The sequence below is a fragment of the Neoarius graeffei genome, chromosome 17 (genome assembly GCF_027579695.1).
Source record: "Neoarius graeffei isolate fNeoGra1 chromosome 17, fNeoGra1.pri, whole genome shotgun sequence".
Classification (NCBI taxonomy): Eukaryota; Metazoa; Chordata; class Actinopteri; order Siluriformes; family Ariidae; genus Neoarius; species Neoarius graeffei.
The window spans coordinates 10,018,611-10,033,612 of NC_083585.1; the positions used below are offsets into that span (position 1 = coordinate 10,018,611).

General features: G+C 42.9%; 2 protein-coding genes across 4 annotated transcripts; both read left to right on the forward strand.

Annotated features, from left to right (window-relative positions):
• The first annotated feature begins 2,884 nt into the window (after positions 1–2,884).
• srsf1a (serine and arginine rich splicing factor 1a) lies at positions 2,885–8,442 on the forward strand. Of its 2 annotated transcripts, none has more exons than XM_060943691.1 (4): positions 2,885–3,295; positions 6,273–6,466; positions 6,733–6,905; positions 7,501–8,442. In XM_060943691.1, the coding sequence occupies exons 1-4, from the start codon at positions 3,108–3,110 to the stop codon at positions 7,693–7,695; spliced, it is 750 nt and encodes a 249-aa protein (XP_060799674.1). In that variant the 5' UTR covers positions 2,885–3,107; the 3' UTR covers positions 7,696–8,442. The 2 variants fall into 2 exon arrangements, with proteins under 2 accessions (XP_060799674.1, XP_060799675.1); XM_060943692.1 differs by lacking the exon at positions 2,885–3,295 and adding an exon at positions 3,302–3,600.
• Positions 8,443–8,678: 236 nt separating this feature from the next.
• Positions 8,679–13,491, forward strand: dynll2a (dynein, light chain, LC8-type 2a). Of its 2 annotated transcripts, none has more exons than XM_060943693.1 (3): positions 8,679–8,763; positions 11,855–11,990; positions 12,315–13,491. In XM_060943693.1, exons 1-3 carry the CDS (start codon positions 8,723–8,725, stop codon positions 12,450–12,452), a joined length of 315 nt encoding a protein of 104 aa, XP_060799676.1. In that variant the 5' UTR covers positions 8,679–8,722; the 3' UTR covers positions 12,453–13,491. The 2 variants fall into 2 exon arrangements, with proteins under 2 accessions (XP_060799676.1, XP_060799677.1); XM_060943694.1 differs by lacking the exon at positions 8,679–8,763 and adding an exon at positions 9,027–10,891.
• The last annotated feature ends 1,511 nt before the right edge of the window (positions 13,492–15,002 follow it).

A 15,002-nucleotide genomic window follows, 5' to 3' on the forward strand; every position in this document is an offset into this window, starting at 1 on the left:
TTATCTCTAATGCTGCTTTTATTAAAGTTATTAAGATTGAAAAGATGACACTCCTTGATCAAATATGGTATTGGATGGTTACACACCCAGATTATTATTATGTTGTAAACCAGCCGTTTAGGTTATGGTCTGTATCTTATGAAACGGCTTGAATAGCTAGCTTGTTAGCTTTGAGGTTAATAGGCGTGTTCTAGCCGTACTATGCCAGCAGCCAGCCTTCACTATCCCTGCCCCTTTCTCCATTTATGGACTAGCCGGAAGTTAGGCGGAGTCAGGCGCTGCCAAAATGGCAACACCCATAACCTCCTTATTGCTGGGTTTGACGTGACATCACATCCGCCTCATTAGTTATTCAAAACTTTAGCTGGTGGTCTTCCAAAGCTCATCTGACAAAGCGTTTGTGCGGAGAAGGTGCATTGCTCGTGTGAAAAATGCCTTACGCTTGCATTGTTTTAGGTTGTTCGAATTGATAAAACCATGAAACTGATAAAAGTTTCTTCAGGGTTCCCCATGAACTAATAAAAAGGGTGAACGAACACAAGATTTCACAAAAAGACGTGGAGAAAGGTGGCTTTTGAACCTCTCAGGGAAATCAAAGGGAGCGCTTGCAGTGCTTCGTTGTAAAGACGTGAACGAAAAACTTTTTTTTTTTAAAAAACCCCATACTTACATGGATAAAAACGATACAGGATTCATTGGGCAGCGACTTGATCCCGAGGTCCTTTATCCATCCATGTATAAAACAGTTGTAAGCCTCCATACTCTTCGACGCTTTCATCTGTTTTGCGGTGTAGAAGGACATCTGCAACAGATAGTTGGAGATGTCGGGGAACTCGACTGAAGGGTAGCTTTCGAGATCGTAAGACAAATCCTTCTTTCCCAGACTGTAGGGGTCGATTCCATTGCACACAGCAATCTCCTGAATATATCTAAAGCCAGCAGCGGCTTCTAGATTACGAGCGTCCTCTGATAACTTATCACTAGTTGTTTGCACTACAGCAGCCGTTTAGACCACCAGCTATTTCACTTCCGGTAAAACTTTCCGCTAAGAAAAGTCACGTGACTGAAACCCAACAATTTGAGCTTCAAACTTTTTTTAAAAAATAATCTTTATTGAAAATAACAGCAACAAAGTACAAATACAGTTATTAATACACACACAAACAACAAACCAAGAGCCGGGGGAGTTTTCAAATAAAGACATTAAATAATGAGCACAAATTAAAAGTTTGAGCAGCTGTCTTGTTTTTGGAGTCAGAGATTATTTTTATATACTATTCAGTTTCCTTTTCGAAGGCTATAAATGAAGGTTTTAAACAACTAAACTTGGCCTTATGAATATGGTATTTTCCTAAAATGATCAACAAATTTATTATATATAACCCAGACCCTCCAGGATTTCACGATGTTGCGATTTGCAACTTCACCGCAAATTCAACCAATCCCCATGAATTCAGGGCGGTGATGCAATTATTTTTACATTTTTTTTTTTACTTAATACAAGAAATTAATGGATGCCAACGTTTTTGCCAAAATGGTATTTTATTTTCCATTGTTTAGGCAGCTTCAGCATCATACTGTGAGGTTCTGTTCAAATTGTTTTTTTTTCTTCTATGAAGCCTGAGCCATTTATTTTATTAGTTTATAATTATTGTTTAATTTAGTCTTCAGGAGAGACTGCCTGCACACAGTACTAGTATTAATAGGTTTTTTTCTTCTATGAAGCCTGAGCCATTTATTTTCTCATCTCATCTCATTATCTCTAGCCGCTTTATCCTGTTCTACAGGGTCGCAGGCAAGCTGGAGCCTATCCCAGCTGACTACGGGCGAAAGGCGGGGTACACCCTGGACAAGTCGCCAGGTCATCACAGGGCTGACACATAGACACAGACAACCATTCACACTCACACCTACGGTCAATTTAGAGTCACCAGTTAACCTAACCTGCATGTCTTTGGACTGTGGGGGAAACCGGAGCACCCAGAGGAAACCCACACGGACACGGGGAGAACATGCAAACTCCACACAGAAAGGCCCTTGCCGGCCACGGGGTTCGAACCCAGACCTTCTTGCTGTGAGGCGACAGCGCTAACCACTACACCACCGAGCCGCCCACCATTTATTTTATTAGTTTATAATTATTGTTTAATTTAGTCTTCAGGAGAGACTGCCTGCACACAGTACTAGTATTAATAGTTTTTTTTCTTACATGAAAGCTGAGGCATTTATATTATATTTTAAGGTAACTTCATGTTGTGCTGTGAGGTTCTCTGCACTTTAACTTTTGAACCAACAGGTGCATTTGGATAAGTAAAGCCTATTTTTCTGCATTTCTGTAGTCCTGGTAATCTTTTATATTGGCAAAGTTGTTTATAGGACCATTTCTCAGTGTCTTTGTTTTTTTTCATCAATAGTTTTTCAGTAATAACTTAATATTTAACATATCACTCAATTTTAATCACAAAAAGAGAAAATCGCAACAATTTCTCGCAACTTTCACTTCCTCCCGCAATGTAATCGCAACAAAAACCTGAAAAACACCGCAACTTTCATCGCAATTTTTTGGAAAATCCCCCGCAACATCAGACATTTTACAAAAAAGGCCCGCGGAATCCTGGGGGGACTGGCAACCCTGTGTTTGAGTTTCAGACCCGCTCTTCAGGGCCTGAGTGACGTCACAGAGCATGTGCTGTTGGAGTTTCTGCCCGGAGCGCTGAGGTAAAGGAACTCGCAGTGCAGTGCGGTACCGAGTCACTCATAAAAAACATCTGTTTATTTATCACTGTATTAGTGTTTACTGCAAATACACACAAGCGATTATGTTAGGGAACTATCTGGTCTCGCGGATGTAGCCGGATGTGACGACTGATGCTCCGCGAGTTTCCGGGATCCGTTCGCGCCACTCAGCGCGGTTCCTGGAGAGGAAGTGAAGGCGCCACGCGCTTATTGTTTTCCCGCGCGGTGAAGTGTGCAGGTGTGCGGAGTGACTGCACTGGCGCTCGGCTCCGCTCGGCTCGGCTCCTGTGTGCTCTGTGCGGATGTTAAGTCATTCATTCGGCTTTGGTTGACTGTAGTGTGTGTTCATTTCCAGCACGCTTCTTTCGGTCATGTCTGGAGTGATCCGAGGCCCTGCTGGGAGCAACGACTGCCGGATTTATGTGGGAAATCTCCCCCCGGATATCCGCACTAAAGACGTCGAGGACGTGTTTTACAAATACGGAGCGATCAGAGATATCGATCTGAAAAACCGGCGCGGTGGCCCTCCCTTCGCCTTTGTCGAGTTCGAGGACCCCAGGTCAGTGAGAGAGCTTAGCTTAGCTTAGCTCTCCTGCGACCGTCGTGTCTGTTATATCACTCGCTTATCGTTAACTAGGCGAGTTGGAAATTACGAAGTTTTCTCGGTGGTTTTTACTAATTATTATGGTGGTTTATAAATTATATGTGCAACGTTTTGTGCTGTATGTGGGCAGTTTGTTATTGTGTTGTAGCCTGCAGGCCGTCGGCGGCTGTTGATTACGTCACGCGGTTTAAGATGGCGGCGGAGGGATACGTCAGAGTGTCCGCCATATTGGATGTGGCAAATCTTCCCCGTAAACCAATGCAAGTAAATGGACTGAACTTCATAAAGCCCCTTTCTACAATAATATTTAACTCGATGCCGTTTATTCACCCATTAACACACACACGTATATATTTGGGAAACAAACAGGCATCAAAACATATATAACTTTTAATGTGATGGTTATAAATAGTGTGCAAAATACCCTGTACACTGCAAACTAGCGACAGATAGCTCAGGTAAGCTAATCAGTCAGCATACCGTAGCAAACTACCAAAACCTGAGGCCACAATAACTAACCTACAAGACTGAATATGATAAATAGGGGTGGCACGGTTCACAAAAGTCGCGGTTCGGTACGTATTGCGGTTTGAGGTCTGCGGTTCGGTACGTATTGCGTTTTTTTTTTTTTTTAATCTTAAGTACTCTGTATTTGGGCATATAGCCTACTATTTACCTTAAGTAAACATAGTTTAGGATACAGCATTTAAGAGAGGTTAAAATTATAGTTACAATGAAATAATCATGCACAAACTGAGTTTGAGTTGACATAAGCACATTTTATGAACAATCTCTGATGAAAAGCCAGGTAGTATTTTGAAACAGCAAGAGGGAAGACATGGATGATTTCAACAGCTTTTTTATTTACTACAGTATTTATACAAAGTGTCAGGAGTGTTTGCTGCCATGTTGTGGCATCTAGAGGAACCAGGTGTCTTTTGTCACATACAGAGTTTTCATAATTGGAAGAAATAAAAATGAGTTCTTAAAGCTTACTTTTGAACAGATGTGTGTGTTAAAACTTAAACTTTTATGTGGCGACCAACCAACCACCTATATACAAAAACCGAATCAAAAACTCTTCTAATCCCTGAGAGTGAGGATGTATTTTTTCACTTGAAATTAAAGTGCAGTGTTTTGAAACGTATGGCTCCGCTGTCGCACGAAAGAGAACCACGTGGTTTCATACGGGCATTCGGCTTTTTTTTTGGCGAACGTCTTAAATAGGGGTACCGCGGTTTATACGCGTATTGCACCGCAACAGGCGTATCGTACGGTTCGGTTTTTTTCCCATAACCGTGCCAAGCCTAATGATAAATGATGGAAATAGTGGAAAAACTGGAAATAGTGAATGAAAATAAAAATGTACTGTTTTATTTATTGAGTCACCACACAGACCTACTCTCGTTGAATAAAGTGAGCTGAATGACCGCCAAACTGAGTTCGGCCAGGTTCTAACGTCATACCAAAACAAAATATATCACTGATTCCTTCACATTCAGAAAGGTTAAAAACGTTAATCGTAGTGTGGCACTGTATTATCTAATTCTCACTGCTTATAACTCTACACCTACCCGGTGGAGATGAGCTGGGAAACTGCAGACTGAAGGAACAGCTCCCTCTCTGATCCTGACTGTCTGACCTGTTCTGTCAAAATCCTCCGTTCTGAAGTGTTCACTGCAGAGCGTGGATGACGGAGTAGCAGAAAACCCAGCTGTCTCCCACTGCTTTTTCATCTCTTTATTTTTGGGAAACCTACATAGTATGTGAAAAGTTAGCTAAGCAACTAACAATCAGCGTAGTTACGAAGGAAATACTTCGTTGTTTGGAGACAGGTTTCACCGAGCGGCTATTATGCGCGAGACTTCATATTAGCCACAAAGTCAGAAAAATCTGTTCGTAAAATTACGTTATAATGACCAAATACAATGAAAAGTATTTTTCCAGTCTCGCCTGTGAAAGGTAATCCCATGTGATCTCGTTTGGACGGTAAACCTGTTGGTACAGTTAAACGCAGCACATGAATGAGGCATCTTTATTCTCGGCTACTGTCTAGACGCTATACTAGAGACAGTTGAAGAATCTCCACTTTGCCACATCCAATATGGCGGCGAGGATGACGTATGATTCTATGCAGAAGGCGGCGTCTCTGTTTATATGTCTATGGGTAACCTGGTCTGAGTGATTTCCTACTGGAAGTTTTTCCGTCTTCAAGTACATTTTTGGAGTATTTAGGAAAATGTTTCCCAGGCGATAGAAACGTTTGCAAAATTGTTGTGTGAGTTAGCCGGATAAGCTGCACATTGTGTGTTAGATAATGGGCTGAGACTGCTGGTGAAGTGAGAGCAACATCAACTGGAAACTAGTGCTGTCTGCCTCTTCATTTACACTTCTCTCTGAGAGAGTGTTTACCAAAAAAGGCAGTCGTGTAGAAGATAACAAGCAGATTGTAGCTTTACTTAGTTTTAATCCCTCTCCCCCAGTATATGGAGATCTTTGGGTCTGTCTGTCTGAGAGAGCGACAGGGCGTCCCAAAAGTCTCCATGCATGGGGAGAAATTAACAATAACACTAGCAGAATGCAGCTTTACGTATCCTCTACATGATTTTTTTTTTTTTTGTAAACACACTTGGATAGTTTTCTCTCTCTCTCTTTCCCTCCCCATCTGTTATGCATGTAATTGCACTTTGAATGTGTGCCTGTAAATGATCATGTTGTAGCCATGAGAATTATTTCAATACGCCCTTCTTTTGTCTGAGGCGTTCTTAAAATTTATCTCAAACACATGCGCCCGCACTTTTTTTTTTCTTTTTTTTTGGGGAGGAGACGCACACCCATGTGTATGATATGAGAACCTGTTTGTTTGAAAATACACTGTAACCTAAAGGTCCAGAAATGAGGGTCATGTGTTTGTTTTTTTCCCCCCCTTCAGGGATGCTGAGGATGCGGTATATGCTCGGGATGGTTATGACTATGACGGCTATCGGCTTCGAGTGGAGTTTCCCAGAAGTGGACGTGGGATGGGGAGAGGAGGCTTTGGTGGCGGCGGTGGTGGCGGCGGCGGCGCTCCCAGAGGCCGATACGGACCTCCATCCAGGAGATCTGAATACAGAGTCATTGTTTCAGGTCAGTCTTGAGCATGCGTTTACTTCAGTAAACTGTTGATAAGGTGCACAATTGTTAAACACCCCAGCATGTAGGGTGAAGTCAAGACTTCTCAGCTCTCAGAACTGATTTTTGGCTGATGAAGCTGCTCTGAGTTCAGTTGGGTGTCTGCAGGTTCAGTATTCCAAGTCCCTTTCTAATATCATTAATTATGCTCTGGCAGATGGAGAGCACCTGTACCATGTCATGCACATTGCAAAATAAGCATATTGATTTGTTTCATGTAGGTTTACCACCAAGTGGCAGTTGGCAAGATCTGAAGGATCACATGCGTGAAGCAGGTGATGTATGTTATGCCGACGTTTTCCGAGATGGGACCGGTGTAGTGGAGTTTGTGCGCAAAGAAGACATGACCTACGCTGTTCGAAAACTGGATAACACTAAATTCCGGTCACATGAGGTAGGTTTAAGATTATAGTTTAGACTTTTGGGTGTTCTTGCCATATCGTGTGTTTTTTTTCTGTAAGGTAGGCAAATCTGGGATGATCCATATTTCAGTTGGTTTCGTTATTTTATCAGAGCTTCACAATGCAATGATGCAAAAGTATTAATGTATCAGAGTTCTCCTGTTGATTGGATGGACTTATTGTACATTACTGACGCAGTATCTGGTGGTCAGATCATGGGACAAAGAAGGGCATCATAAATGAAATGGGTGTGTCGCTGTTTAAAAAAGAAGAAAAAAATGTCTTTGAGGGGGGTTAATGGAAATAAGTGTATTTGAAGCTGTCCTGGACCGGTACAAAAACAAATACACTGTGGGAAAGGGTCTAGTTAGTCAAAAATTAGTTGCAGTGAACAGGATTCTTCATAATTCCTTTAGAAACAGGCTGGAGTGAGCATTAGTCTTGTGCACACTGACACCAAGATGAAGCTGTTTAAAGTCTGTTATAATACAGTATGTGTTGAGGGTATGCTAAATAATTGGTAAGTATTTTATTATGAAGTCTGTTCTGTTGCTCAGAGCAAAGTTTTCTTATGTTTTTGCCCATCAGGGGGAAACCGCGTATATCCGTGTGAAAGTGGATGGTCCACGCAGTCCGAGTTACGGGAGATCAAGGTCCCGGAGCCGCAGTCGCAGCAGAAGTCGCAGCCGCAGCAACGAGCGTAGCCGCAGCTACACGCCACGCCGTGGCCGAAGCTCCCCACAGTACTCCCCTCGGCACAGCCGCTCTCGCTCTCGCTCGTAATCCTGTGGTGCTTTGGGTTTGAGTTTCCCTTCCCCTGTTTTTGGTGAAGCTGTTCAGTCTCTTGGTTTTTATGCCCCTCCCCCCTCCTTTTTGAAATCTTAGTTTTAGTTTTTCCCCCCCTTGTGCCTTCCTGATGATGACACTTGTTTTGTTTTACTGAATGCCCCATACCTCCTGTCCTCCACCCCATTTCTTAACCATCAACACCCATCTGGTTTTTAACAACGCTTTTTAAAGGACTACGTTTACTTCCTTCACACTTCTTTATTGAATACAAGATGGAACTCTCATTGACCAAACAAACAATTGTTCAATGCCTCCAAATATTTTTGTAAATGCCATCTCCTGTCTCTCACGTGAGCCCACACTCATGAGTTTGACCCTTTTGTCTTCCTGTAGTCGCTTGAACAGAAGGATGAACTGATACTTTTGTAATAAAGAATTGATGAATCATTTCAGTTACAGGTTTAAATATAGAACTATTCAGGTCTTGATTGTTTTTCTTTACCAGCAAATCAGAGGGATATCGTGCTTCCTCTGAGAAGAACACAGTAGAGATTTACACGTTTGAGCTTAATGCTGTCAGATGTGTGTATAGTGTTCACTGAATGTTTCATGCTGTTCTGTACTTTTACATCTGATTTCATTTGCCAGGTTGATAAATCAAGGTAGACGTTCACTTTAAGGCCGTGGCGTGTTTGGTGTGTAAGGGGCATGGGTATCTCAATAAATACAATTTATCATTTATATATTATGTGTATATATGCATTATAGACCGGATTGAGTGGAAGTGTTTCTAACTCTCACCTCTTCTTGGTTTTGCTGGTATTTAAAGGTTTGGGATGGAGGAGAGGCTCAGTGGATGCCGACTCATTGGGATCAGATCGTAATGAAGATAGGATAGGGAGTGCTGGATAAATGGAAGAGGATCAATTCCTCCAGGATATATCAAGTCCCCTCCAAATGTAAATTGTGTTTGGACTCTTTCTCCACATTGGTCTTTTCACTCAGACACACTGAGGACGAGATGCTGCAGTCATGTGGGATGGAGTCAACAGGAGCGAGCTGGTAAATTGAGGGAAGGGGTGATCCTCGTGTAATTTTAGATTGTCCGTTATCCTGTGATGGACAGGTAGTAGATGCTTTTACATCTTTAGCATTTCATGTGGTTTTTTTTATTTAGTGAACAGTTGCATCAATAAATAATAAACAGTGTTGATGCATAATAAGTGATTTATTTTATTTATTTTTTTTTTATTTAATTGACATGACTGTGGAATGGGGCGGCACGGTGGAGTCGTGGTTAGCGCTGTCGCCTCACAGCAAGAAGGTCCGGGTTCGAGCCCCGTGGCCGGCGAGGGCCTTTCTGTGCAGAGTTTGCATGTTCTCCCCGTGTCCGCGTGGGTTTCCTCCTGGTGCTCCGGTTTCCCCCACAGTCCAAAGACATGCAGGTTAGGTTAACTGGTGACTCTAAAGGCCAATTTATGCTGACAACGCAGTCCTCGCAGACGGTGTCGCAGATAGCGTCTGCGTAGCCCCCCCACCTTCGCAGACACTCTGCGCGCACCTCCCAAAAATTGTGACCACCGCAGAAGCCTCGCAGACAAGAGGGCTCTGATTGGTCCACTCTACATCCGCTGTACACGCACTTCCGCTTCCCTACTTTCCCGGTTTGGTTTGTTTTCACTACCGCCATTTTTAAAAACACGAGTGAAGATGGAGCAGCACGAAGAGCGGTTGATCGAGGAAGTACGTACATCTATACGACTCCAGTTCTAGTCATTATAAGTAACCGGAGGATAAACACTCCACTAACCACACCCACCAACTACTCCTAGCGATTTCGTGACTTCACACCCCCTTGCGTTGTAGCGGTGAATAACCGCGCACGCCTATTACTCCCCGCTCAATGATAAATTACAACTGTCTGCGAAAGCCTTGTCGCAAGAGCATGCAGAGGCCTTAAGACTATGTTCAGACTGCACCCTGAAACGACCCATATCCTATTTTTTTGCCCATATGCGACCTGTATCCGATTTGTTATTGACAATCTGAACGACACAGATCCGATTTTTTCACGTGACCCAGGCCGCTTGGATATGTGGTCCTAATTCCGATGCATATCCGTTATTTTCACATGCGACTGCAGTCTGACCGGACAGGTCGCATTCATGCGACCTACACGTCATCAACAAGAGACAAACGTCACTAGTCTGCTGCCCACATAACCAGATTTATTGTGCGAGTTCCACCGCTGCCACAAAAACCACATCGCCAGGTCTCGCCTCATCTCCATGCTTTACTTGCAAACTTGAGTGCGCTTTTTTTTTTTGTTTGTTTACGTATTACGTAGATGTGCTTATTACGCGTCAATTTGCGCATGCGGGACACTTTTGGGTCGTTTTCCGTTCATATTGGAGATTGCATACAAGTCTCATATAATTGGTAATGTGAACGGCCTAACAAAAAATTCGGATTTCACAACAAATCGGATATGGGTCGTTTCAGGTTGCAGTCTGAACGTAGTGAAAATTGACCGTAGGTGTGAATGAGTGTGAGTGGTTGTCTGTGTCAGCCCTGTGATGACCCGGCGACTTGTCCAGGGTGTAGTCAACCTGCGACCCTGTAGAACAGGATAAAGCGGCTAGAGATGATATGAGATGACTGTGGAATGGTAGTCTTAAAAAAAAAAAATCTTTAAATATCACACATCAGAAATGAATCAGTTTAAAAAGATCAAAGGTATTCTCTCACATTCAATGAAGAACAAACGGGCTGGATGCTTTGGCCTTGAGGGGGTGAGGTGAGATTTGATTTCCCTCCTCGTGGGGTGGGGGCGGGGCTGCCGTGTTTCCGGGTCTGTGGAGGTGCATTGTGGGTTGAAATAAGATGCAGGCAGAGCGGCGCGAGAGGAAAACGCGCGCGCACCATACGGCGGAGGCGGAGAGCTGCAGCCAATGGGAAGCAGCGCGCGCGCGGTGGAGAGTAGAGGAACCGGGCAGCGCGCGCACTCTCCCTCCTCTCTCTCCCGGTGTGTGCTGAGTTCCTGCGGCTCGGTCCCGGAGCTCCTGACCGGACGCGGAAAAACACATCATACACGCCTCCGAAACTCGGGCTGCTCTGAATATTTATTATTATTATTATTATTGCTGCTGCTGTTTTTTCTTCCTTGCTCTCGGCACATCATCGACTGAAGGTGAGTCTCGCGGTTTAACCGGCTAATTTCCGGTGCGAGTGAGCGCGCGCGCGCAGGTCGGCGGTTTATTATTGCACTGATGTGGAGAAGGAGCAGTGTGTGATTAGACATGCGCGTGCGGAGGAGTAGGCCATTACCACCACCTGACAGCCAGGAGGGGTTAGGATCCAACACCAGCGTTAGATTTCACACTTTTTTTTTTCCCCTGAAAGCTTGGTCAGATCTGTCACCTCCATGTCCTCCATCCTTCAGGAACGCAGCCCATAATGATTAAGCTCTCCACCTCAAATGGCTCCTTTATCCTTCTACACTGGGTGTGGAGTAACTCCGCCTTCTCCACCCTCTGTAGTGCACTGGCTATTCAGCACAGAGTCCTCAGCCAAGTCTGGGCTTTTAATTCACTGTACATTCCTGATAATGTGGCTCATTATTGCTCCTCTGAGGCTGCTTGGACTTTGTGTGTGTGTGTGTGCTGTTAAAGAACTGAACTATCCATTAAGCATTTAGCCTACTTTAGTCTCACTTCAACTTCTCAGGTGTCCCAGAATTACCCGAACAAAACACATCCTTGGAGTGGGTTGAGAGTTCCTGGCGTTAAGAGAACAGCAGTGAAAGGCCTCTCTGTTAAAGCAAACAGTAGGCAGAGGGTTGGGTTTTTTTTCTTTCCCTGGATCACTTAATAAATGTAAGTGCATTTAGTGTCAAGTTATCCAGAGTGAGCCGGAATATAATCCGACAATACAGTTACAGGAGCTGACGAGACACAAAGCAGTTATGTGAGAATTGTACAAACAGCCACACCTCAACTAATGCAGCCACGGAGAGCAGTGATTGGAGTAGGACTTAAACCATGGCCATGGAACAACCAATCTGACTGACCTTTGGTCTCTTCTTGGTGTGTGTGTGTATGGGGGGGATATGTATGCGTATAATGTATGATATATAATATTCCCCCCCTTCAAGCATTATGACTGACAGGAAAGCGGTGATCAAGAATGCTGACATGTCTGAGGACATGCAGCAGGATGCAGTTGACTGTGCAACGCAGGCCATGGAGAAGTACAACATCGAGAAGGACATCGCAGCATACATCAAAAAGGTAACTTGAATCACAGCAGCCATTTGAACTGTTCCTCCCCCGTTTCCCAATCCTGGTCTTCAAAACCACCTGATCTCCAACATGGGTATCAGGTTCTCGGTGACTCCACTTGTATGAAATGTTAATTAAAATTAACTTGCTCATATGACTTCATTGTGTTTCTAATGAGATTCTTCATTGTGTGCTCTGTATATCTCGGTCTCAGAAAGCCCCAAAATGCATTATGACCTGAGCGGTGTTTTGAGGGGCAGGTAAACACTTGAGTGACTAAAAGGACAATGTCCAAGCTTGTTACTGAAGCTTAGTTATTTCTCTCCATTGCAGGAGTTTGACAAGAAGTACAACCCAACATGGCACTGCATTGTCGGAAGAAACTTTGGCAGCTATGTCACCCATGAGACGAAGCACTTCATCTACTTCTACCTGGGCCAGGTGGCCATCCTCCTGTTCAAATCGGGCTGAAGTTGTACAGCGAGAGTCAAATGCTCTTTTCCAACATGGACCAAGATGCACTAGTGGCCAATGTCCTGTCTAACCACATGCTACAAATATTAAACAAGGCCATACCATGACTGCTGACTGTGCGTAACTGCATGGGCCGTATACCATACTAATTGTGCATATGTTGCGGTTAAGTTGCTTTTCAGTAGGTAGGTGTCCCATGTTTATCAGGAGAGTTTTTGTTTCTGATCCTGATGAGTTTGTTCGAGCGTAGGCGCTGTGAAGGCAGGAGTGAATTTTTGATTCAATAAAGTAATGGCAGATGAAATACAAATAGTGCATTGGTATTATTTATTTTTCTCCGAAGAGATATTTTGTTGAAGTAGTCATTGCTGCCATGTAGTTCTAACGAGCACAGTGTGTCAGTACCATCGTGGTGGAGATGAAGAATAATGGAAATGAGTAACGTGCATGTTGGTTAATCTAAGCTTACGTGACTGTTATTGCTGATTATTTCATGTCTTTGGTTTGGAGGTGGTGTTTGTATGCTTGGAAACAGACGGGTTACTAATGCACAAATCGTACACTTTATTCAGTGAATCTGCGTTTCCTTTTGTTTGAAATGTCCTGCAATGTTACAAGTGCATTGTGTTTATTGGGGATTAATCTGATTATATTAAACAAACTGCTTTTCCAGCTTTATTTTGTGTTTAATTTCTTTGTCAGTTTCCAGAACATAAAGGGGATTCTGCAGCTCCTTTAGTCTGCTATAAAGTTTGGAATTATTTAGATGTTTGTTTAGCATTTTATATGGTTTCTTTTCAACATGAGGTGTAGGGTTTTGTTACTGTTTTGTACTGTATATTGCACGTCATTTCAAGCCTCTATCTATTGGTAGGTCTGTGAAACACTTGCACTTCATTTCACTGTACCCTCTCAGGTACTGTTCATGATAAAAAGCAGATCAGTCATTAAAATGTGTGGTTGTCCTCTGGGTTTTGTTTGCACAAGTAATTTTGCTGTATTGTGTAATATGAATAAAGGATATAGTTGCACATTACTGAAGCAGGACCAGGAGATGTTTCTTGATCAAAAGTGTGCTAAATATGGAATAATGCATGAATTTTGGGTGGTGGGGTGTGATGTGTTACCACCCCAAAATGAATTTTCTTTCTTTCCCAACCGATCTGAAGTGAAATACAAATACTATTATATTTTATTGAATGGCACAACATGCTTTTTAACCACTTACGTTTGCATTTAGTGTTGCAGATCATCCAAGAGGCAATTTAGTTCCCGTTATCACTTCGGTTATAGCAGCTATAAACAGCCATTCCTTCACCGGGGGTGGGGAACCTCCCACAGTTTATCCTTAAGACTTGTGGCAGAATCTGACTATAGAGAGTCTACAAGTTCCTTTGAATTAGTCTTGACTATTCAGATGAGTGCATTAATATAAAGCTGTGATTTGGATTACACTTCCTGACCAATCAGATTTAAGAATTCAGCAGCAACGTGGTATAAAAGACTATTTGGAGTCTGTTCCACAGTAAAGAATGTGAGCATGATGTGATCAGTGTTAGCCACTAGAGGGCATCCTCACCATGCACAGGGGTCTTGCTTAGTAATTGGGACTGCAGTGTTGGTTTCCACCCAAGGTCATGTTCGAGTCTTTATTCTGTCCCACTAAATCATGTGCATTTTACAGCCCAGTGAGTATGATAAGATGTGCTGAAACATGACATTTGTTTTTATAGCTCCAGTGCTTTTGCAAGTTTATTTCTTAAGAAGTGCTGCGTTCCTCTGGCATTCCACCTCTGCTTCGGAGTCATTGATCTAATCTGGATATTGTCCCTCTGAACCATAAAAACCTGTGTATTGAGTGTGTGCACGCAGAAAAAAAAAAACCCTCCACAAATACGCTCTTAAAAAGGGATCTTGTAAGGTTCATGTATAGGACCTAAGTGTGTACTGACAAATGTGACATTTAGTTGAATAGGGAAGCTACAGCTTGAAGTAGAGTAAAATGACAGTGTGTAAACCATGAGGAAGAAAGTTTGTGCAGTGTGCCAATCATACAAAAGTGTAAGTACAAAGTGTACTTTTATGTCATGAGGTCCAAGTGGAAACAATGTCTAATCAGGTCATTTTTAAAAAGCCTGACAAAATGATACTCATTTCATTTCCTGTGCACATTATAACACCGTGTGTGCCATGACAGTTTGAGAGACATAAACATGTGGGTTTGGCATGTTCCAGAATTTTGAGGTTTCAGCAGACTGAAAGGACAAATCATCATCCAGGTTCTGCTCATCATCTCCTGACAATCACTGGCTACTAAACAGATCAGGAATAGGAGAGGTTCTTAGCTGCACACATTTGAGAAAGAAATAATATAATTTAAATATGACTGTATAGTATACAGAACTACATCCGGGACACTGAGGAACGTATTTTCCAATATCCTCACTCACTCATGAGGAAATCAGTGAATTATTTTAATAAATTTGGGGACTTTTTGTTTGTGAATGTATCGATATAATAAGAACATCAGATATTAGCTTGAAGATA